Below are 22,942 nucleotides of genomic sequence, written 5' to 3'. Positions count from 1 at the left end.
TCCTAGCAGGCAGTAGGGTAACCCTGTACTCCCCAGTCCAGTAGAACTGCCAATCTTCTCAATGGATAGCCCCACATTCTTGTAAATGAAAGCAGGATATGACCCCATCAAAAACTAGACACTCTCCAGGTGCTTCGTTCCTGTGTCTTGGTCTAGTGGATCAAGTGACCCACAGAGGCACTGGGCTACTGGGAAAGGGTTGAGATACTAAGTTAAAATCACGGGCACCCCACGTAGAAATCACACCTACCCAACACCTTCACAACTCCCTGAGACAGAATGACGGTCCCTGATCAGCCACCACCAGCCTCCTCAACACCACCTCCCCTCCCACATCCATCTGTCCTTGGCCATTTGCGGAGTCTCTGAGCTGAAGAAAAAAATAGTTACACAACTGAAGCGACTATGTTTGAGGGCGGGACGTCTCTGCTGAGACAGTTTTGAGGGTGTTCTGTCTCTGTTGGGGACGAGTCCATCCCTCGTCCCCCTGACTGGTCCAGGTAATTTGAGCCCAGACTGGACATATCCTGGAACAGCTGACAATGCTGTGGTCAGACAGCTGGTGGGGCCAGTTTGAGCTGGCAGGGGTGGCTAGGATGTGAACGTTGGCTGACACATGACACGCCAGCCCACCCTACCCCACCCCCACCCCCAGACCTAGAGAGGTACTGTCCCACCGGCCGCTGAGCAGAGCTGAGGCACCATGCATGGAGGCCGGGGACCTCCGCTCCTCCTGCCGCTGCTGGCTATCTGCCTGGGTGTGACTCGAGGGGACCTGAGACTTGATTGGGAGGTGGGGGTGGAAGGAACAGATCAGGACCGCAAGGCTACAGTGGATGGAGGGTCTGGGAGTCATCTGTGCTCTCCCTAGCCCCAGCACCCTGAGTCTCCACCTTGTCCCCCTGGGTCTCCCACTCCGCTGCAATGAGTCTCCCTGTCGGTTGCAGGGGTCCAGAGCCTCAACCAAGAGGAGCGCCTGTTTGCTGACCTGATGAGAAACTATGACCCCCATCTGCGGCCCGCTGAGCACGACTCAGATGTGGTCAACGTCAGCCTGAAGCTTACCCTGACCAACCTCATCTCCCTGGTAAGCTGCAGGAGGGGAAAATGATAAGCACCAGGCTCTGCGGAGAGGGAAGGTGTAGGAGATTTAGCCCTCTCTCTCTGCCCCAGAATGAGCGAGAAGAGGCCCTCACAACCAACGTCTGGATAGAAATGGTAAGAAGTTGCCTGCTGTATTTTTCTGCTTATTTCAGTTGTCATCATTCCTGCCCCGTCCCCCGCCCTCCACCCAACCTCTTGGGCCCTCTAGGCTGGCCTGCCATTCACCAGCCCTGTGTAGCCCAGGGCACAGGCTCGGCAACTGCCTCTTCATCCATAGCAGTGGTGTGATTATCGCCTGCGCTGGGACCCACAAGACTATGAAGGCCTGTGGATACTGAGGGTGCCATCCACCATGGTCTGGAGGCCAGATATCGTGTTGGAGAACAAGTGAGGAGGGGGCTTGGGCAGGAAACGAAGGGTACCAAGGTCCAGCAGGATGAGGAAAGTTGGAGAAAGGGAAAAAAGAGGAAAGCAGGATGCTGCAAGGTGCCAGGCTGAGGGCGGGACCCCTGGCACAGATATTAGTCCAGGGCACCAGACCTGGCTTCCTGTAGTGTGTTAGCCACCTGGATGGGCTTTTCCCATCCCTGAAATCAGGAACCAATTTTAACAACCAGAGAAATTGTGAGAGGTCATTACGACACACAAACATAGTTCATTCAGAGTGAGGTACTCGGCAAGAGCTTGATAATATTACCTATTCTGCCACTACTGTAGTTATTAACACCGAGAAAGAGAAACCAGGGTTACAGGGTGGTTGTGGGGGTGCTGTCTCTCCCAGCTCTCGGTACTCATCTCCAGTCCAGAGCAGAGGTGGTCGGGAGGTTGCTGGGGTGATGCATGAGTGTTACTAGATGAACGCCCATTGGGAATGTGGCAATCTGGGGACTGGGGCTCTCAGATCTCATCCATGCTAGGCAGAGGGCTGGTCTGGGGCTGTGGGATCTCTGCCCACAGCTCTTTATCCTGCCTTATATGAACAGTGTGGACGGTGTGTTCGAGGTGGCCCTCTATTGCAACGTGCTCGTGTCCCCTGACGGTTGTATCTACTGGCTGCCACCTGCCATCTTCCGCTCCTCCTGCTCCATCTCTGTCACCTACTTCCCCTTCGATTGGCAGAACTGCTCTCTCATCTTCCAGTGAGACCATTGATGGAGTTGGGGAGCCTCAGGGAGCTAGGAGGGGACTGGGTGCGGGGGACCAGCATCGGAGGCACCTCAAGGCTGGGTGGCCTGGATCCATCACCTGTACCTATTCAGGTGGTAACATCTGAATGTGTCCTCCTACTAAGTCCTCTCACCCATCCTCCATTGCTCCAGCTTCCTGCCTCTGTCCCCAGGGGAGATATTAATGTCTGGAGTGTGTGGGTAAGAACACACAGGCATGCCGGCATACGCATGGGACCATAGACAGGCAGGCTTCCCTGGAAAAGAGAAGACTGGCCAAAGCCAGCATGTGACCCGAGCCACACCTGGGACCTCTGGGTCTCAGTTCCCTTATCTATAAGCTGTGAATGGCAATCTTGGGAGGAATTGTAAGGATTCCAAGAGGACTTGGGATGTTGGTAGGACCCCAAAGGTCCTCTTATGATAAGCCTGTATTTCTACCCAACGGTCTTTGGAGGCAGTAGAAGGGACAGAGTAGCCCTGAAGCCTTTGGCCGGGCAGTAACACTGGGCACCACAGAACCTGTGTTCCCCTGCATGCTACCCTGGGACTTGATGGGGAACTCAAGGATGTGGCACTGTATATGTCAAGGCCCAATGCCCACAGCTGCCTTTAGATGACTGTGTCTGGGACCTCATGAGCAGGTCTGCCTGGCTTCACCTTACCCTCACTCCTGACCACAGGTCTCAGACTTACAGCACCAGTGAGATTAACCTGCAGCTGAGCCAGGAAGATGGACAAGCCATTGAGTGGATCTTCATCGACCCCGAGGCTTTCACAGGTAACCCCATGTGGGGACCCCTGCTAGACCAAGGCCATGCCCTCCCACACACCTCAATATGAAAACTGCGGGGTATCATAGAATATGGTTTTCAGAAAGTCACGTATGGTGGCACACGTATGTGTTAGGAATATTTCCTAAGCGAGCTCTCTGACGACGCAAAAATTTCCAATCAAGCCAAATCAAAACAAGCCGAATTAAGAAATATCCAGGTTTAATGGGAGATCTGCACTCTCGGGTGGCCCCGAGGGGGAAACGGGAAGCCACAGAAAAGCGACCCCCGGGAGGAAGAAAGGGGGACCACGTGTTTTTCTTTTGGGGAATCACTTAAGTACCCTGGGGAGTGGTCCTGACCCCACCCCCAGGGAGGGGTCAGGACCTGGCCTGCTGGGATTTGAAGTCCAGACCAGGCCTGGGGGCTGGGACCTAAGCTCCCAACCTAACATTCCAGACTCTTTGGCTATAGGGGTGACAGAAAATTGGAATGGTAATTATGACAAACACTTAGGCTCTCTTTGGAAAAAGGGCATAGACTCAAATCCGGCTACTTCCTGCGGGCACGGGGCGGAGTGGGGAAGGGGGAGAGCCAGGTGTCCACGTTTAGCAAGAGGTGTGGCTGGGAAGGCATCCCATGAACTGTCATCCAGGAGAAGGCAGGCACCTGTTCCTTGGAGGAGATGAGAAGGCAGGTGTCTAGAAAAAAATTATTATTGATAAAGATGAGTGTGCCAAAATGAGGAGCAGGTAGGCCCTTTATTGTGGCATCCTGGAAAACCGGAGGGTGGAAGGTCCTGTCTGCTGGACAGACCAAGTGTCTTGAGTAGGTGCCCGCTTGAGCCTGGAGAGATGGTACCACGATGGATGTCCCAAAAGCTTGGCAGCCGAGGGTTTGGTGAGGATTACCGTGTGAGGTCCTGTCCATCGAGGCTCAAGAGTCCTAGGAGTTAACTGTTTGAGGAGTACTCTGTCCCCTGGGGAGAGCGGGGCAGGTTCAGGGGCATTAGGGTCCACTGGTGTGGGGGCAGGGAGACAACTGTCAGCATGGGAACGGAGAAGGGACCTTAAAAGGGAGAGGTAGGGTAGGTACCCTGCCAGTGGAGGAGTTTGGACTGGGAGGTGATGGTTAATGAGAAAGGGCCTGCCATAAAGCAGCTCAAAAGGGCTCAGGCCTGTAGGGGTATGTGGGGTGGCCCTGAGACGAGTCAGGGCAATGGGGAGAAGGGAGGGCCAAGATAACCTGAGTTCAATGGAGAGCTTTGTTAGCTGTTGCTTGATGAGCGCATTGGCCTTCTCCACCTTTCCCGAGGATTGTGGGTGGTAGGGGGTGTGGAATTTCCAGGAGATGTTGAGAGCCTCTGACACGAGCTCCGTGACCCTGGAAGTGAAGGCCGACCCATTGTCCGTCTGGATGGTTTGTGGGACACCAAACCGAGGAATGATGTGGTCTAGGAGTACTTGAGCCACCACATCCGTTGTTTCCCTGGAGACCGGAAACGCTTCTATCCATCCTGTAAAAGTGTCCGCAAGTGTTAAGAGGTAACGAAGTTTTTTATGAGTAGGCATATGAGTGAAATCAACCTGCCAGTCCTCGCCCGATTGGTGTCCGCGAAGCTGGTGTAGAGACCGGCGTATGTGGAGAGCCCCTTGTGGGTTGGCCTGGGCACACGTCTGACAGGAGGAGTGAACCTGTAAAATATGATCTCGGAGATGAGTGGGGTCAAAAAGGGGCTCCAAGAAGCGGAACAAAGCTTTAGGGCCTACATGTAAGGTCTGGTGGATGTCTGAAATGATTGACAATGCTTGGTCTTGAGGAAGGATGAGACGGTTATTTAAATAAAACCATCCATCCTTTGTGACCCCAACCCTCCAGAGGACTGAAAGTTTGAGGGAGATTACCTTTAAAGAGAAAGGCAGGCGAGCTGGGGAGATGGCTCTGTCAGGTAAAGCACTTACTGTACGTACCAGAATTCAGGTCTCCAGAGCCCACATAAACCCTGGTTAGAAGTGGTAGCCTACCCTGCACAAGGCGAATGGAAACAAGGGATTCCCAGAGTAAGGCTCTGGGTTCAAGGGACAGACCATATCTCAAGATAAAAGGTAAAAAGTGATTGAGGAAGATACTTGATGTCAGTCTCTGGCTTCTATGTATATACACTACAAGCACACACATGCATCCGCACATACACATGCACCTACACATATGTGAGTGTATGCATGCATGTGTATATGTATGTATACATATGCCACGTGTACATGCAAGAAAGGACCCAGTGAAGTTCTCACCTTTCCTACAATAATTGATCAATATTCAATCTCTATCCCACTGTGCCCCTACGACTTGGCTGTTCAGGCCACACATTTACCCAGGTCACATTCCCTGTGCTCACCACAGAGAATGGCGAATGGGCCATCCGGCATCGACCAGCCAAGATGCTACTGGACCCTGTGGCGCCAGCAGAGGAGGCAGGCCACCAAAAAGTGGTTTTCTACCTGCTCATCCAGCGCAAGCCCCTCTTCTACGTCATCAACATCATTGCCCCCTGCGTGCTCATTTCCTCCGTTGCCATCCTCATCTACTTCCTTCCTGCCAAGGGTACCTGGGCCCGTGGGAGGGCGAGGCCAGGCCTGACTGGTCATGGCATAGGGTGGCACCACAATCCCAAGACAAGGGTAGTGGGCTCCCTGTAGGGTAAGGGAGTTCCTCAGGGGGGCTGGGGAGGGGACCTGCTCTGAGGTCATCTTGGTCATGGGCAGCGGGCGGCCAGAAATGCACAGTGGCCATCAACGTGCTCCTGGCCCAGACCGTCTTCCTTTTCCTCGTGGCCAAGAAGGTGCCTGAGACCTCCCAGGCAGTGCCGCTCATCAGCAAGTAAGGCCAGGCCTCCCTCACACCTGTTTCCCACCCCTCACCACCTGTGCAGGGGGTGGAGCCTTGCTAAGCAGTGGGCTACATCCCCAGTACCCCCTTCCCTTCCTGGGGCATTTGTCATGACCTTCTACCAGGGGACCGGAGGGAATCAGGGTGGGTGGCACCTGGGTATGAGGTGCCTAACGGATACCCATCCTCCTGCTTGCCTGACCCTGGACAGGTACCTCACCTTCCTCATGGTGGTGACCATCCTCATTGTTGTGAACTCTGTGGTGGTGCTCAACGTGTCCTTGAGGTCCCCACACACACACTCCATGGCCCGGGGGGTCCGCAAGGCAAGGCACTTCCCTGTCCCCTTGGGTATCCATCTGTCCTTCCCAATCACACGCGACTCGCTCCACATCCCTGTCCCTACTCTCTAATTCAGCAGCAAATCTATGCCATACATATCTTCAAGTCTAAAGTAGGCAAATGATATCAGTGCCCAGGGATATATTACGGGTACTAACTTCTTTAACATTCATAAAATCCCTTAAGAGGGCATTGGTGTATCGTCTCCATTAAACACATAGGAAAACAGAGACACAAATATTGGGCAGCTTACCCAATATTACCCATTCCCAGAAAGCAGAGGAAAGAGTCCTAGCTGTCCATGTGCTCTGCAGCCCACCTGTAGCAGAGAGCTGAGAATCATGTTGCAAATGTAGATTCCCTGGTACGTTCCAGTAGCCTAGGCTATTCTAGCAGGGAGCAGAGGGTAAGAGTCTGAGAAAAGTGCTCTGGTGATTCTGAAGGTCACAAAAGCTCAGAGCACTGGTCCTGTGTCCAGGAGAAAGTAGTCAAATTGGACCAGGACCCAGTTGCTGCCCCTAAGGTATGACCCTCATGCCCATCTCCTGCTTGTATTCCCAAGCTTGCCCTGGCTGCCCAAGGATGGCCTACCAGAACAAACCCTCTACAGGTGTTCCTGAGGCTCCTGCCCCAGCTGTTACGGATGCATGTGCGCCCACGGGGCCCCGCTCCTGTCCAGGATGCCCGGTTGCGGCTCCAGAATGGCTCCTCCTCGGGGTGGCCCGTCACAACTCGGGAGGAAGGGGGTCTCTATCTCCCACGCAGTGAACTCCTCTTCAGACAGAGACAGCGCAATGGATTGGTGAAAGCTGCACTAGAAAAGCTAGGTGAGGTCCAAGGGGTGCCACTGAAGACAGTCCTGTCCAGTTAATGAAGACAGAGCTGGGCACAGCCGATAAATGCTAAGCAAGTGCTCAAGTTGGAGAGAGAGGCCAGGTCTCTGGGGAGAACCCACAGCCCTGCTAGCTCTCTCCCACTGACTATTTTCCCAGCAGAAAATGGGCCAGAAATGAGGCAGAGTCAGGAGTTCTGTGGAAGCCTGAAGCAAGCCTCCCCAGCCATCCAGGCCTGCGTGGAGGCCTGTAACCTCATGGCCCGTGCCCGGCGCCAGCAGAGTCACTTTGACAGTGTAAGCTTGGAGCAGGGTGGGCGAGTGCTCTAGCGCAGTATGGGGACAGGATGAATGGGGTGTCTTAGTTCTGGGGACAGAAAAAGCAGGCCTTGGAAGTGGGAGGAGGAGTGAGCAATGGGACGGATACCATGAAAGGGGACAGGTTGGTGCTTAGACAGAGGTGAGAAGGCTGAAGAGCAGGGAATGGAGGCCAGCTGTGGACCTAACAGTGAAAGATGGAACCCAGGCTAGATGCTGCCCCTGCTCACACCTCTACCCCACAATGTGTTGTTGCCCTCAGGGGAATGAGGAGTGGTTCCTGGTGGGCCGCGTGCTGGACCGTGTCTGTTTCCTGGCCATGCTCTCCCTCTTCATCTGCGGCACGGCCGGCATCTTCCTGATGGCCCACTATAATCGGGTGCCTGACCTGCCATTCCCTGGAGACCCCCGCCCCTACTTGCCTTTGCCAGACTGAGCCAACCAATTACTCCTGGGCCCTGGAGTCAGTTATATATGGGCCATGCTGTCTATGAAGCTGTATTCTGGGTTGGGATCTTGAGTGTGCTCCTTGGGACGTACCCAAACATCCCTGGGAGGAGAGACAGAAATAAAGAGAGAGGGGGAGTTCTGAAGTGGCTGGCGATGGGTGTGGCCATTCATGACTTTGGGCCCGGCGTCCACGTGGCAATGGCTGACCCCTACAGTCACCAGTCACTTCCTACATCCCTCTCACTTCGGCAGAGCATTACTGACTCCAAGTCACTTAGGAACCCTAAGGACTCTGCTTTGCATTCTGTCCTTGAGGCCTGAGAACATTTCCTCCTGCCTCTTTGTAAGATGTATTATTTATTATTTTTAACTAGATGTCTGTGTGTGCGGGGAGTGGGTTATGTGTGCACGAGTGAAGATGCCCTTTGGAGGCCAACAAAGGGTGTCAGAACCCTGGAGCTGGAGTCGTAGGTGGTAGTGAACAATCAGACAATGGGTGCTGGGAACTGAACTCATGTTCCCTACAAAAGCAGCAGGTGTTCTTAACCACTAAGCCATCTCTCCAGCTCCAATATCTCCCCTTTTGTGAATCTTCTCTGGAAGAAGGAGGTAGACGATGTGGGAACTCTCTTAAAAGAAGAGAACCAGTACTGGGTGGTGGCACATGCCTTTAATCCCAGCACTAAGAAGGCAGAGGCCAGCTGATCTCAGTGAGTTCGAGCCCAGCCTGGTCTACAAAGTGAGTTCCAGGACAGTCAGGGCTGTCACACAAAGAAACCCTGTCTCAACACGAAGAAGGAGGAGAAGGAGGAGAAGAAGAAGAAGAACCAGCACTGGGTTTGGTGGGGTACTCCTTTAATCCTAAGCACTAGGGAGGCGGAGAAAGCCAATCTCTATGAGTCTGAGATCAGTCAGGGCTACAGAGTGAGACTCTGTCTCAAAAAAAGAAGGAAGAGGAGGAGGAGAAGAGGGGGTGGAGATACCTCAGTGGTTAAGAACACTGGATATTTTTCCAGGAGATCTATGTTCAATTTCCAGCACCCACATGGTGGCTCACAATCACCTGTAACTCCAGTTCCAGATCCAACACCCTCTTCTGGTTTTTGCAAAACACACATACATGGTACACAGATGTACACATGTGCAGGCAAAACACCCATATACATAAAATGAAAAATAACTTTTTTTTTTTTTTTTTTTTACAAAAAGTGCTAGGAGGCTGGGCAGTGGTGGCGCACGCCTTTAATCCCAGCACTCGGGAGGCAGAGGCAGGCGGATCTTTGTGAGTTCAAGACCAGCCTGGTCTACAAGAGCTAGTTCCAGGACAGGCTCCAAAACCACAGAGAAACCCTGTCTCGAAAAACCAAAAAAAAAAAAAAAAAAAGTGCTAGGAGATAGGAGTGTAGATAAGTGCGGAGTCTTGGCTCTTTGGAGGTTCAGAACACAAAAGTGAAGCCCATTTCAGCTCCCTGTCTGTCTTCTGGGTACCACAGCCTCAAATACACAGCTTCAGCAGCACCTTTCTATCCGTTTGATGTAATACCCCCTGCCACAGATCACAAGAGTGCTTACGTTTTATCATCTTTTTCCATTGTTAGAAATTCTTCACATTATGGACAGGCAAGAAACTCACCTGACCCACAGTTCTCATGAGCTAGTTGGGGCCAGAATAAGAGGAACTCCCTAGAACACTCCTTTAGGGTCCGAATTCCCATCTCTGACCCAATCGCAGACTCTAAGGAAAATTCCTAGCGCTGCAAATGCACTTTTCTTTCCCTCTCTTGTCAAAATCCAGGGCACTTGTAGGACTGGGACCAAAGCCCCTGAGCTGGGCCTCACAGAAGAGCTTCCTCAGTTTCCCTTGTACATGTCAGGAAACAGGATGATCCCTTGAGGTCCAAATACGGAGAACATGACCTTGCTGAGTGACCAGGGGGCAACAGTCCAGGGAGAACATCAATTTCTGCCTTTCCCCACGTCTAACAATGGAATATGTTCAGCCAATGGATCAGGAAAGAGGCACAGTTGGTGGCTTTAGAGATCCATCACCAACTGGGGAATTTAATTTATTCACTCGTTAGGAGTGTGGGGGCAACGACTGTAATTGAGGAAGCAATTTGATAAGTGAGACCATCTCGGTTCTTGGTAGATGTCTTTTGTCACCCTGGTGCGAGTTTTTCCTCACTTAACCCAAGGCAGGGTGGTTCTCGTGTATCCCAGGCTGGCCTCGAACTCGCTATGCTGTCCAGACTCTTCCTGCCTCCACTTCCCAAGAGCCAGAATAACGGATTTGTTTGGGGGTACTTTCTCGTATTCTACAAACACCAACGGCAAAGGATCAGCTCTGAGACGAACATTTAGGCACCATTTACTAAGGGTTAGTATGCTGACATTTCCCCTGGAATCCACGGGGAGGTTAAAGCTGATGGCCGGCTGCATAGACAGCACTCAACGCCACACCAAGGCGACCGCTAGAGAGTCCGCCGAGACAACCCGGACAGTGACTTGCGCCGGGACTAGGCCACCCGTCAGGGAAAGAGGCCCCATACCCAGGCTGCGCGCCAACGTTCCGCTAAGCGGCTCGTCAACCGGAAGTAGCCGGGCCCTTGACGAAGGGACCAGGCAGAGCGGAAGTCACTCCGTGAGGCAGTGGCGACAGCGGCGGCGAGAGGATGAACAACAAGTTCGACGCGTGAGTGACGCGTGGCCGCCCCCAGGGCCCCTTCCCCCAACCGTCCCCCGGGACCGCTCCCGCCGGGGCCGGGCGCGCACTCAGCCGAGCCGCTTGCTCCCGGGCCGCCGTGGCCCGAGCCTCCCTGCGCCCGCGGGCCCGACGGGGCCGGGAGAGCGCGGCCGAGGTCGCCGGGACCCCTGAGCCGCCGGACCCCGGCGCGGCGCGGGCCGGGGTGGGGAGGCCGCACCGCCCGGAAGGAGATTTTTTTTTCGGACGCCCCGCCCTGGTGGGTGCGGGCTGCCGGCGGCGTGGAGGGGCGGGACCTCGGCGCTTCGGTTGTTTCCGCAGCCTCGCTGCCTTCTCTCTGAACGCGGCTTCCCACCCGCACTCGCTCCGCGTCCTGGGAAGGTCACCTCTCCCTTCTGAACCTCGGTTTTGTCTTCTGCAAGCGGGGACTGTAACAGAGCCCGTGTCGTAGCGTTGGGCAGCTGCGATGAGGTAATGGGGCAGCCGCACTGAGTACTGTGGCCTCTCGAGTACGGAATGCTTTTCATCTGAGATCCTTTCTGCTTCCTCCCCAGCCCCAGCCCCAGCCCCACCCCCTCCCTAGTTCCTATCTTCCAACTCTTAGGGGGCTGCCCACTCTCATCCCTAATTCCAGCTCCGAACAGTTGGGAAGTACAGAGAAGAAATATAAAACTGTTTGGGGAGGAGCATTCCCCTCTTAATGATGATATCTTTTTGCATTTAAAAATAATTTTCCTTTCATTTAACAGCACTTAAATTAGTATTTCACAAGAATTGTATCTTTCCGTAGTGCTCCTTTTTTTGTAACGCTCCTTCCTTGTTTAAAGTAATGTTTTCAGAGGCCTACATTTTTCAGCTTTGTGCCCACCAAATGTTTTTGCCAGTACAAAAGTTCCCCACTCTGAACTCTTACTCTAAGTTCCCTAGTGGTTAGAACCCACCTGAAAAGAGCAGAGCACACTCTGCGATGCTTAGAGGTCCTTGTGTAAAATGCTGATAACGAGGTGTGAGGGTAAAGTGGAACCACCTTAGGTGGAGAAGCTGCAGTGTTTCTGGTGTGCAGGAAGTATTGGGATGCCAGCCGGCAAGGCAGCTCTTCGCAGCTTTTCATGGTGGCTGAGGGAACTCTCGCTTTCTGAGAAAAGCAGTTGTCTTCTCCAGCCTGCTGCTTTGCTGAGCCCAGCAGGGGAGCAACCCTCTTGGCCTCCCGTCCTAAGTCCTACAGTTTCTAGCTTCTGATCTGCAGCCTTTCCATCCTTCCTTTTCTTATTTGAGCAAATCAGATTGCATCCCAAGAAAATAGTTTGGGGGCCATTTGTCTCAGATAAGGGTGGTTACAATGGCCACTGTCTTGAGACACCTTAGGACTCCTTCAACAAGGCCATGCCTCCTAATCCTTGTAATCCTTTCAGACAGTTCCCCTCCGTGGTGACAAAGCATTCAAATATGTGAGCCAATGGGGCCATTCTCATTCTAACCTTTTTTTTTTTAAAGCTTTTTTAGTTTAGCATAAAGTAACAGGTTCTGTTATGACTCCTTCATACTTATGTATTAGTACTTTGTTCTCATTCTTTCCTATCCCCTACTGTACTCCCCATGGTCTCTGTCCTCTAACTGATCCCCATCTAGTTGGTTTCCCCCTTCTGCTTTCCTATTATATGTATCATGTTGTCCTCTATTTCCCACTGCCTTCTTTATGATAACTCTGCAGAAGAGCTCTTAGGCTCCTCAAGGCTAAGTAACTAGTGCAAGATAGCCTAAAGGCCCAGCTCAGCTTTGTTCACGGTGCCTTGATCAACACTTCTTGGGTGGCTTTAAATACTTGTAACTATTAGCTATTTTAAGGAGTGGGTCTTTTTAACACCTGCCTTCTAACTTACATAAATAAATAAATAAATAAATAAATAAATAAATAAATAAATAAATAAATAAAAGCTTGGTTTCATTTGAAATTAGCAATTAGCGATCATATACCCTTGCCCCTAGTTTTGGTTTTGTCATTTCGGGTTCTCACGTGAAACCCTGCAGTTTGTAGACTATTGTTCCATATCTGGAGTCTGCATGCTTCATTACATTTCCTGAAATTTCCCAGGCTGGCCTCAAACTCAACAGAAATCCGCCTGCCTCTGCTTCCCGAGTGCTGGGATTAAAGGCTAGTTGCCTTTCTTGTTATTAATGTGTAAAACCCTAAGGTGCTCTCTCAAGAATTATAGTACCAACTATGATAAACTTGGTTTTCAGATCCTGCATTTTTAGATGCCAGGCTTGATTTGGTCCATTTTTTACAATCCCTTTCTATTGTTAGCTTTTGGCCTATTAAGTGTTTCTAAACCACCCAATTTGATATCATTTTGATTTTGGAAATCTATTAATTCAACATATTTGTTTTGTTTGTGTCTGATGCTGGAGGTATAGTGGAGAATTAGATCAAGTTCTTACCTGCACAGAATTAAGCCTAGTTCAGAAGGTGTTGGGAAATACCTGAACAGAAGCTTGTCACTTAGTTTGGATATAAATTGGGCAGTCTGTGGAGTGCTGCTGTTTCAGTGTGACTGTTCCTTGGCTCAAATCCAGCTTCAAGCCTGGAATAGCAGCTTCTGAAAAGTCAGTTGTAAAACTTTTGCCTTAGGTGTAGGCACAGAGAGTGGGTTATTTAGTTAACAACTTCTTCAAGAAGTAAAAGCAGGCCAGGTGTGGTATAGCACCACACCCTTGATCCCAGCACTCAGGGGCAGAGGCAGGTGTATCTCTTTGAGCTCTAGGATAGCCTGGTGTACAGCCATGACTACACAGAGATCCTATCTCATAAAACCAAAAAAGAAAAGTACTGGGACTGTTTCTGTCATTCATTGGTGAAATGAAACCCTTGCCTCCCATGAAGGAAGTGCTGGGGTCTACTACCAGCCTCAGCAAAACTAAAACAAAGGCCAGAGCATGAGGATGCAAAATGAAGTCAGTCCATTAAGGTTCCTATTTGCTGGCTTAGAAAGGAGTCTAAGATGGTATCAGAATGATAATAGCATTGTTTTTTTTTTCCTCTGACTTGTTTTTGTTTTCTGTTTCCTAGTAGTGACTGAAGGAAAACCACTAAAAAGGAAAAGAACATAACATTTTTCTTGGAGCTGGCAAAAATGGGAGATCCTAGGTGACTGTCTTTCTTGAACCAAAACCTAATGAAGGAGCCTCAGGCTATAGTAGAGATTAGCAGCAGGAAAGAAAACAAAAGTGCACGCATCTCTAGGGTGTGCCACAGAAGAGTTGTTCTTGATCAGAAGACAAAAACATTGGCCTTGACAGTACAGCTGAGACAAATATATTTGTTTGTATTAAGAGCAAAACTGGGGAGTTTGATTTAGTCTATATTGGGAGAGAGTAGGGAACATTCCAAGAATGTTGTCCTGAAAGGCAGTAAACCAGCAGTGGAGGCATGACTACATGCTAAACATGGTAGGGTGGGCAGAGATTAGGGAACTGCACTTAGGGGGACACAGCAGGAGTGGAAGGGGTTCATTGGTAACAGGCAGAAGATGCTTTGGGACATGGAAACAGAATGGGCCTTTGCACCAGGTTAAGGCTTTGTATGCCTTATCTCCACAGTTCTGGTAGCTAGTGAGATACTTGGTTAATGTTGGTAATTTTTAATCCACGGACCTTTGTCCATGTCAGGCTCATTTTGAAAAGGGAGCTAAACAATACAAGTTTACTCAAGAAAGGAAGTTCATGAGCACTGATGGTGCTTCTGATGGCCGTGCTCATCAGTTCCCTTCTCCATTCCCTCTCTCTGAACTGACTACCCCTTCTTTTGCTGTAAGTCTTGCTTCTTTTATGGACCCTATAGCTGCCTCAGTGTCTAAATCCTTGGTCTTGCTCTCCTTAATAAAATCAGTGTAGAGAGGAATAGGTTATTAGGCAGACTGAACTGCCTTTTGCTCCTATGCCTTACCTAGTTGGGTCTTGACCAGGGTGGGAATAGGGAGTCTGCATCACAGGGAGTGGCTACCTGAGTATCCCCTACAATATGGCTGCCACATGGGCAGAGCAGGCACCCCAACATAGCTAGCTCATCCATCCTACTATTTATAGGTGTATTTTATGTGTCGATTATTAAAGATTTTATAGACAAAAACCCTACCACTTTCCAAATGTACAGTGCTGTACACTATGTTTATGTCTCTGTGTAGGATGATATCTGAGCTATAAAAGGAGCTTCTGGTAACTGTCTTGAAAATACCCGATTCTGTTTATGTGTATATACTGTCATAGAGTCCAAAAGTGATCCAGGAGAAAACAGATAAGTGAAGGGTCTAATTTTAGAGTGAATGCTATTCTCTTTGTGTTTTGTTTTTGTGTGTTGTGTGGTTTTTGTTTTTGTTTTTGAGACAGGGTTCCTCTGCAGCTGTCCTGGAACTTACTCTGTAGTCCAGGCTGGCCTTGAACACAAAGATCTACCTGCATCTGCCTCCCAAGTGCTGAGATTAAGGGCATGTGCCACCTTCGCCCAGCTATGAGTTCTATTTTTTTCTCCTTTTTTTTTTTTTTTTTTTTTTTAAGTATATGTATAAAAGTCAGAGGACAACTTAGCAGGAGTAGGTTCTCATTCCAGGATGTAGGTTACAGGGATTGAACTCAGATCTGCAGGTGTCCTTATCTATTGAGCTATCATACCAAATTAAGCAAATGGTGCTCCTACTTTTGCCCTAACCTGTTTGATTTTTTCTGCATCTGGTGGGTCTTAGGTGTTTTCACATTTAACTCAGCTTATGAGACAAGAACACTTCCATTCCTCCTTTTTTAAATTTAACCTTTATTCAGTGTCATCTTGTTTTGAGTGCCAGTGATACTGAGATGGTGTATGATACTATGAAGAAACCCTTTTACTCAGGCTAGAGAGATGACTCAGTGGTTAGGAGCACTAGCTGCTCTTCCAGAGGTCCTGAGCTTACTTCCCAGCAACCATATGGTGGCTCACAACCATCTCTAATGGGATCTGATGCCCTCTTCTGGTGTGCATGAAGACAGAACATTCAAACACACAAGTAAATAGATCTTTAGAAACCCTCTGACTTGAGAAAGAAACAGTCAGGGAGGAATGGCTCCTTGGGTTGGAGGCGAGGTGTTTGTCATAGAGAAAGCTTGCTGGGGAGGAGAGGACTATGGCACTGGACATGACTCAGCTTCTAAAGTCTTCTGAAAAACTTTTGGTGTTGTACTTTATTCTAGAGGATAGGTAATAGAAGCTGACAATTGAGAGTCTTACGAATACAGGTTAAATAACAGAGTCACATTTAAAAAACAGAGGAAAGACTTGTGTTAGTCCCATTTAGAAATTGATAATCTCAAAAGCCAAGGATTAAATAAAAAAAAAAAGAAAAATAGAAATTGATAATTAAATGACTGGAGAAGAAAATAGACCTAAGACTTAGGAGAGAGGTGGGAAGGAGAGGATGAGCAATATATGTAGATGGGCAAGTTTTTAACTTTCAGATGTCAAAGGAATTGTTTGCCCATAAATTCTCATTACTGACTTATTTTTGACAACAAAAACCACCCTTTTAACTGCTTTGTTATGCTGCTCATGGGAAACGGAAAGACTGATGGTTGGGGATCACAGGTTAGCTAATTTAATGGTAGTTATTGCTTAGTTCTCCCCTTTTGTCCTTTTCACAGATACATCTCATGAGGCTGTGATTTGAGTGACTTTGGGCTAGTTACATGGTAGTTCTGTGGCCTTATAGTTTTGTTAGGTAACAAGAATAATTTAGTCATGGAATGACATTAATTTGCTTTCCCACTTAGCTTAAAAGATGATGACAGTGGAGACCACGATCAGAATGAAGAAAACAGCACACAGAAAGATGGTGAGAAGGAAAAAACAGAACGAGATAAGAACCAGAGCAGCGGCAAGAGGAAGGTATGTTTTGGGCTGTAATTCAGGTGTAGTTACCTTTAGCTGTAAGCCTTGGTTGTCTCCTGGAGTCTGTATCTAAAGATGGTAGAGGAACTTGATGGCAGGTACTCTTGGGACCTTTGATTTGTTCTAAAAATAAAAGGTTGAGGGGGCTGGAGAGACTCCCTCCTCCATGTGCTCTTGTGCATGTGCACACACATGTGCACACTCTTGTGACCACAAGTATACTTACAGAGACACGAAAGGATCGTGAGACTTGGGGTTCAATTCTTAGCACTGAACACAAGGGGAAAGGTATAGAGAGGACGGAAGAGGGTACAAAGAGTGCATGGGTCACTAGGTGTGACCAGAGCCTGGTGGATGCATATATGGAAATATCACAGTGAATCCTTAGTATGCAGTTATAATTACAAGTTTTAAAAAATTTAAATAGTGAAATGACTATAGAGTTAATTTTAGAACTTAGAACTTTCTCTATTGTGGGTCTTGGAGTTGCTTTACAGTATTCTCATGTGAGATGGGGGAGTCAAGGTTCTCAACTGGTGCTTCTTTAAATGCTGCTCAGTAATTCAGTCCTACACATTGCTATTTTAGACTCTTTAGTCAGCAGTAGTACACATTAAAAAGTGACTTGGGATAGAGAGAACTTAGGGAGTAAAAGACCTAAGTGGCCTCAAACTCACAGATCTGTCTGCCTCTGCCTCTGCCTCCCAGTGCTGGAATTAAAGATCTGTAACACCATGTCTAGTCAATGTAACACTGTAACATGTTTATTAAGGATCAGAGAAATGGCTCATCAGCTTCAAGCCTGGTGATCTGAGTTCAGTCCTTGGATCCCACAGAGAGAAGGAAAGAACCAACTCTGAAAATTGTTCTCTGACCTCCAGACACACCATGGCATGCATACCCCCACATTTAGTCTTTCACACGTATGCATGATAAGAAAAATAATCGTAATTTTAAAAACAAGGTACTGAAGAGATGATTTAGTAGTTAGGAGCACTTGCCATTCTTACAGAAGACCAGTGTTTGATTCTCAGCACCCATGCCAAATAATTACAAGCCCTTTCCTGACCTCCGCAAGCAATCCACATGCATGCATGTGCATGTGTACACACACACAAAACAAAAAACAAAAAAACTAAATCTTATAAAAAGGGCAATACAGTAAATGTTTGGACTCATATCCTTGTGACAAATGCCATGAATTAACTTACCTTCTGGACTTCCCAGGCTGTTGTCCCTGGACCAGCAGAACATCCCCTGCAGTACAACTATACCTTCTGGTACTCTAGGAGAACCCCCGGCCGTCCTACCAGCTCACAGAGCTATGAGCAGAACATCAAGCAGATTGGTACCTTTGCCTCGGTGAGTACTTAGTCTGGTGGACTATCCGTTGGCATGGCACTTGTCCCTGCGTTTCTGTCACTGTCTACTATCTTAGTAACCTGTTAAACATTCTGGTTTCCTTACTAGACTGGCTTGCACTCCTAAGATCCTGTTTTTTCAATTCTTAGGTTTATCTTTAGTATCCACAGGTAACATTTAGATAATCTAAATATGGGAATGGTTGCTTTGATCAGAAAGGCATAATACAAAATAATAAAAAAGAAAGGGGGGTGTTTTATTTTGAAGTTTCTTATTTGAGCAGGTATTTATTGAGTCCTTATATACAGAGTTGTTATAGGAGAGACACAGCTTTATTGTATATGGTATCTGTCCTCATGAAATTAAATTCTGATAAATTTGTGGATGCCATCACTACAGAGTGCTCGGGTCCTTCTCACCCCAGCCCACCCTCACCTTTGCTCCTGGTTTTTTACTACATTTGTAAGTTCAGAGACCTTAACTACATACAACTAATACCAGTGTGTCTTGTTCAACAGAGATTCTCCTGCACCCCCATGTTCAGTCTGTGTGTAGAATCGGTTTTCTGAGCGTGGGTCTTGCTGTGTAACCCAGCTGACCTGGAGCTTGCCACAGCCCTGTCTCCAGTTCTAGGATTACAGATGTGAACTGCCACATACAGTTTATCCATTTATTTCTAACACAGAAGCCATCAGAGAAGTTTTGATTATCTGTTATGTGGGAATGTTAGACTAGTTTCCATGTACTGTGACAGCTGCTATGTTAGAACAATTGATTAAACAGGAGGATCAGAGAAAGAACTGGGAAAGATGTTTTCATTCAGGGTTCTGTTAAATTAGTTTGGAATAACTGTAATTATGTCTTGCATTTTTCTCTCCTATATAGAAAAAAATGTAAAAAGAGAAATGTCAGTTTACCCCAAGGAAACAAGCAGATTTTGTTTTTATTTTCTTTCCTTGTGGTAGTAAGAGTTTTGCCATCAATATCCTCAGTATTCACTGGACAAGTCTGCTGTCATAATCCACGGCCTTAGGAAATGGTTTGTAGCCAGGCATGGTGGCACATATCTTTAATCCCAGCACTCATGAGGCAGAGGCAATTGAATCCCTGAATTGGAGGCCAACCACGCGTACAAAGCGATCTCCAGGACAGCCAGGGCTACACAAAGAAACCCTGTCCCAATGAAAAACCTAAAAGAAAGAAATGGCCTATGGTAATAATCCCTCCCAGAGAAGTAATAATAACGAATCCTTTTTCAAATCCAAAGCAGTAGCTCCGGTGTTGTTTGATTGGTTGGTTTGGGGATTTTTTTAGTTTTCCCCCATTTCCTCTCCTTCCCTCCCCACTTCCCTTCCTTTCTGAGACAGAGTCTAACTATGCTGACCTAGAAGTTACTATGTAGACCAGCCTGGCCTTGAACTCACCAAGATCTTTTTTTTTTTTTTTTTTCTCACCAAGATCTTATTGCTTCTGCCACCACATCTGGCCTAAAGGTTATTTTTTTTTACTGTTGTTTACGTGTATGTGTATATATGCATACATACTTGTAAGCATCCTCAGAGGGCATTGGATTCAGTAGAACTGGAGTTACAGGTGGTTCTGAGCCTCCTATTGTGGGTGCTGGGGGTCACACTAGTCATTTGGAAGCACAGCAAATACTCGTAATCACTGAGTCATCTCTCCAGCCCAAAAAGATGGCTTTTCAAAAGTTCCACTTCAAGCCAAAAATACTGCTCAGTGACTCAGAGAAGACCTCGAGGAGTGGTTGCAGCCCCTTTTCTTACCAGACATTTGAGAAGGTGGTAATCCACCTATCACAGAGCCAGGCACCAGCACAAGTTGTGGTTTTGTTTGTTTTGAGACAGGGTCTTGCTAGACCTTAGTCTGGTTTGGAACTTGTGATTCTTTTGCTCAGCTTCCTGAGGAATGGCAGCTGTAAGCCATATTCCCAGCACGCATGTCAGATAGCTCACTATTTCCTGTAATGCCAGCTCCCAGCTTGAGGGCATGTACACAGACACATACAGACACACACACGCACATAATTAAAAATAAAAATCTTAGCCAGGTGGTGGTGGCGGCACACGCCTTTAATCCCAGCACTCAGGAGGCAGAGGCAGGCGGATCTCTATGAATTCAAGACCAGCCTGATGTACAAAGCGAATTCCAGGACAGCCAGAGCTGTTATACAGAGAGACCCTGTCTCAAAAAACCAATAAATAAATAAAAATCTTTTTTTTTTAAAAAAAAAAAAAGACATCTTTCAAAGTTTAATGCTATTTCTTTTTATTATTTTATTTATGGGAGTGTGTGCACATGAATACAGGTGCCCACAGAGTTCAGAGGTGTCAGATCGGTCCCCTTGGATCTGGTGTTATAAGCACTTATAAGCCACTTGATGTGAGTGCTGGGAATCGGATCAGCTCCTTAGGAAGAGCAGTGTATGCTTTTAACCACTGAGATGTCTCTCTAGCCCCTTAATGCTATTTCTTAAGCTTTTTTATTTTATCTCTCTTTTGGCTTGGATACAAGTTTGTGTATTTTGTCTGTAAGATCTGGAGACCTAACCATCAAATGATTCTTGCCTAAGAAATTAATATATTTTGTCCCCACCACATCCTTCCATTCCTAGTTCACAGTAAGCCTTGGTTCTCATGAGCTTACTTAGTTTTTTCAATTGTTAGGGTGGGTAAAAGCTTAGATTAGTGCTCACTATATGTGTATGACCACTTAATATTCCAGATTACTGTATTACAGATAGACCTAGCAGTTGCAGAGATGAAGTATTGCTTTAAAATCCTGTAGATGGCATTAGTTTCTGACTTTGAAATGTAGAAGACATTTCACATGTTCTATTCTGGAAGGCAGCTGGAGAAAACAACTATTTCATGTGATAAGTCAGTTTCTCTTGCTATCTAGATTTAACAGGGGTCTGAATTTTTGCCAGTACCTGTTTCCTGCTACACAGTTTCTTGAGTGTGGTCCTGATAGTTACTAGTAGTAACTGTCCATGTCTCCACTTCCTAAAGTGCCTCCTTACTGCTAGTGCCTACAGGTGACCTCTGTAGATCACAGGGGACCAGAATGATGAGTATAAGTGATTTGGGTTTTTTGTTGTTGTTACTGTTTGTAAATTGTGTGTGTGTGTGTGTATGCCTGCTGAATGTCTACAGAAGAGAGCATCAGATCCCTGGTGTTGTATTTATAGGCAGTTGTAAGCCACCTAGTGTGGATGCCGTGAAATGAACCACTGAGCACCAGCCCTTTTGTTTGTTTCTTTTTGAGGCAGTGTCTCACTATATAGTTTCATCTGGATGATCCCAAGCCCCTAGCTCCTGAATACTGGTGAATTACAAGTGCATAAATACATTTGAAAGAAAAATAGAAATCTAGTTTTCTTCAGAAGTTTAAGGTAAATCAAGGAGAAAAAAAATCTTTCAAGCTGAGAGGAGGAATAGAAACCCTAGCCCTAGGCCAGTCTAGGCTGCAGTGAAAGACCCTGTTTAAAGAAAAAGATAAAAGTAAGATTTCGCTCTGTGAGTGTGGGCAAGTGCAGCCCTGTGGTACTTGACATGCCTTAGACAGAAGGGTTTCAGTTGTGCAAAAAGCTGGTTTTGTTACTGCATGGTGGCAGGAGTTATGTCGGTGTGACTTGCTGCTAGCTGAGACCAGCATTTTTCACCAAGGTTTTTTATTGTTGTTTTTAGATTTTAGGTTTATTTTATCTGTATTAGTTTAGTGTTTGGCTGAATGTATATCTATGCAATACATGTGTGCAATACCCAAAGAAGTCTGAAGAGGGTATTGGATCCCCTGGGACTATGAATCACAGGTGGTTGAGAGCTGCCCTGTGAGTACTAGGAATTGAATCTGGGTGCTCTGGAAGGTCAACAAGTGAACTTGACCCTGAGCCAGCTCTCCATCCCCAGAGTTTATCTTCAAAGTGCTGTATGTTGTATTTTTGTTTTCTTTTGCTTTTGTTTTTTCCTTTGATTAAACTGTATTAGCCAGACATAGTTTCTTAAATAAGAAACCATGTCTCAAACCAAATACAGTATATGATAGACTTTGTTCTGCCCTGCTCCAAATGAAGTGTGTCCCCCAGAGGAGATAGCTGGGGCAGTGTCTCCCATGTTTCTCCTCTTCAGTAACACAGCTTTGTGTCCATGCAAAGAAGAGAAAAAGTTCTTGTACTCTTGGCTCTTCTTTCTGCAGGTGGAGCAGTTCTGGAAGTTTTACAGCCACATGGTACGTCCTGGGGACCTGACAGGCCACAGTGACTTTCATCTCTTCAAAGAAGGAATTAAACCTATGTGGGAGGTGAGGACTTTTGAGAGCAGATTTGTTTTCTTTTTTCTTTTCTTCTTTTAATTGAAGTCCTACCAAAATGAAAACCATTTTGAAGTTTTCTCTTGAAGCTGTAACATTATTTGATAAATTTTGGAAGTCTGTACCTCTAGGAAAAGGCATTAATGCAATTGCATGTATTCTTGGGTTGTGGCTGCAGGATGACTTTAAAGATGGTGCTAGTTTAGTTACTATTGTATTGCTGTAAGAGACATCATAACCAAAGCAACTGTTATAAGACAAAGCATTTCGTTGGGGCTTGCTTACAGCTTCAGAGGTTTAGTGCATTATAGTGGCAGAGACCATGATGGCATGCAGTCACTGGGGAACGGTAGCTGAATATCCTGATCCATAGGGAGGGAGGAGGAGAGAGAGAGAGACTGAGACACTGGGTTTGGCATGGGCTTTTGAAACTCCAACATCCACCCCCCAACCCCTGAAACACACTTACTTTAACAAAACCACACTTCTTAATCCTTCTAATTCTTTCAAAAAGTGCCACTCCCTATTGACTCTGAATTCAAATATATGAGCCTCTGGGGACCATTCTTGAGACCATCATAGGCTCTGTCACTTAAATGGTGTTGTTACAGGGGTAAAAAGCTTTTAAAAATGTTCTTGTTCCCATAGAACTTGTGTCTATGTGTACGTGCTTAGTAGGTAGAAGATTAAAGAGGTAAGAAAAAGCTGGTAACAGCAGACCCAGAGGTGAGCTCTGATCTCTTTGCAGAGCTGTTACTTAACTGC

General features: G+C 47.4%; 2 protein-coding genes across 7 annotated transcripts in view; both read left to right on the top strand.

The window, feature by feature from the left end:
* Nucleotides 1-703: 703 nt before the first annotated feature.
* Chrng (cholinergic receptor nicotinic gamma subunit) lies at nt 704-7,867 on the top strand. Of its 2 annotated transcripts, XM_057762554.1 has the most exons (12): nt 704-758; nt 948-1,087; nt 1,174-1,218; nt 1,382-1,491; nt 2,088-2,243; nt 2,954-3,051; nt 5,444-5,644; nt 5,806-5,920; nt 6,141-6,255; nt 6,882-7,098; nt 7,267-7,400; nt 7,684-7,867. In XM_057762554.1, the coding sequence occupies exons 1-12, from the start codon at nt 704-706 to the stop codon at nt 7,855-7,857; spliced, it is 1,560 nt and encodes a 519-aa protein (XP_057618537.1). In that variant the 3' UTR covers nt 7,858-7,867. The 2 variants fall into 2 exon arrangements, with proteins under 2 accessions (XP_057618537.1, XP_057618538.1); XM_057762555.1 differs by lacking the exon at nt 2,088-2,243.
* Nucleotides 7,868-10,498: 2,631 nt separating this feature from the next.
* The window catches only part of Eif4e2 (eukaryotic translation initiation factor 4E family member 2), a 28,018-nt gene continuing 15,574 nt past the window's right edge, over nt 10,499-22,942 (top strand). For 3 of the 5 annotated variants that reach the window (XM_057758483.1, XM_057758478.1, XM_057758472.1), the window contains exons 1-4: nt 10,499-10,563; nt 16,369-16,483; nt 17,714-17,848; nt 22,064-22,168. In XM_057758483.1, coding sequence (XP_057614466.1) covers nt 10,544-10,563; nt 16,369-16,483; nt 17,714-17,848; nt 22,064-22,168 — 375 coding nt within the window. In that variant the 5' untranslated portion in view covers nt 10,499-10,543. Of the gene's footprint in view, nt 11,044-13,639; nt 13,718-16,368; nt 16,484-17,713; nt 17,849-22,063; nt 22,169-22,942 lie in introns of all 5 variants that reach the window. The other 2 variants (XM_057758474.1, XM_057758476.1) reach the window with 2 other exon arrangements.

This window comes from Chionomys nivalis, chromosome 2, assembly GCF_950005125.1.
Source record: "Chionomys nivalis chromosome 2, mChiNiv1.1, whole genome shotgun sequence".
In the NCBI taxonomy this organism is placed as follows: Eukaryota; Metazoa; Chordata; class Mammalia; order Rodentia; family Cricetidae; genus Chionomys; species Chionomys nivalis.
The sequence above is the reverse complement of the archived record's forward strand: the minus strand, read 5'-3'. Positions and strand labels throughout refer to the sequence as shown.

Bases quoted from the DNA above. Each gene is read 5' to 3' on its own strand.
- Chrng (XM_057762554.1), top strand. From the start codon at position 704: ATGCATGGAGGCCGGGGACCTCCGCTCCTCCTGCCGCTGCTGGCTATC. The intron at 1,088-1,173 runs GTAAGCTGCAGG...TCTCTGCCCCAG, and splicing joins TGACCAACCTCATCTCCCTG to AATGAGCGAGAAGAGGCCCT. The intron at 6,256-6,881 runs GCAAGGCACTTC...AACCCTCTACAG, and splicing joins TGGCCCGGGGGGTCCGCAAG to GTGTTCCTGAGGCTCCTGCC.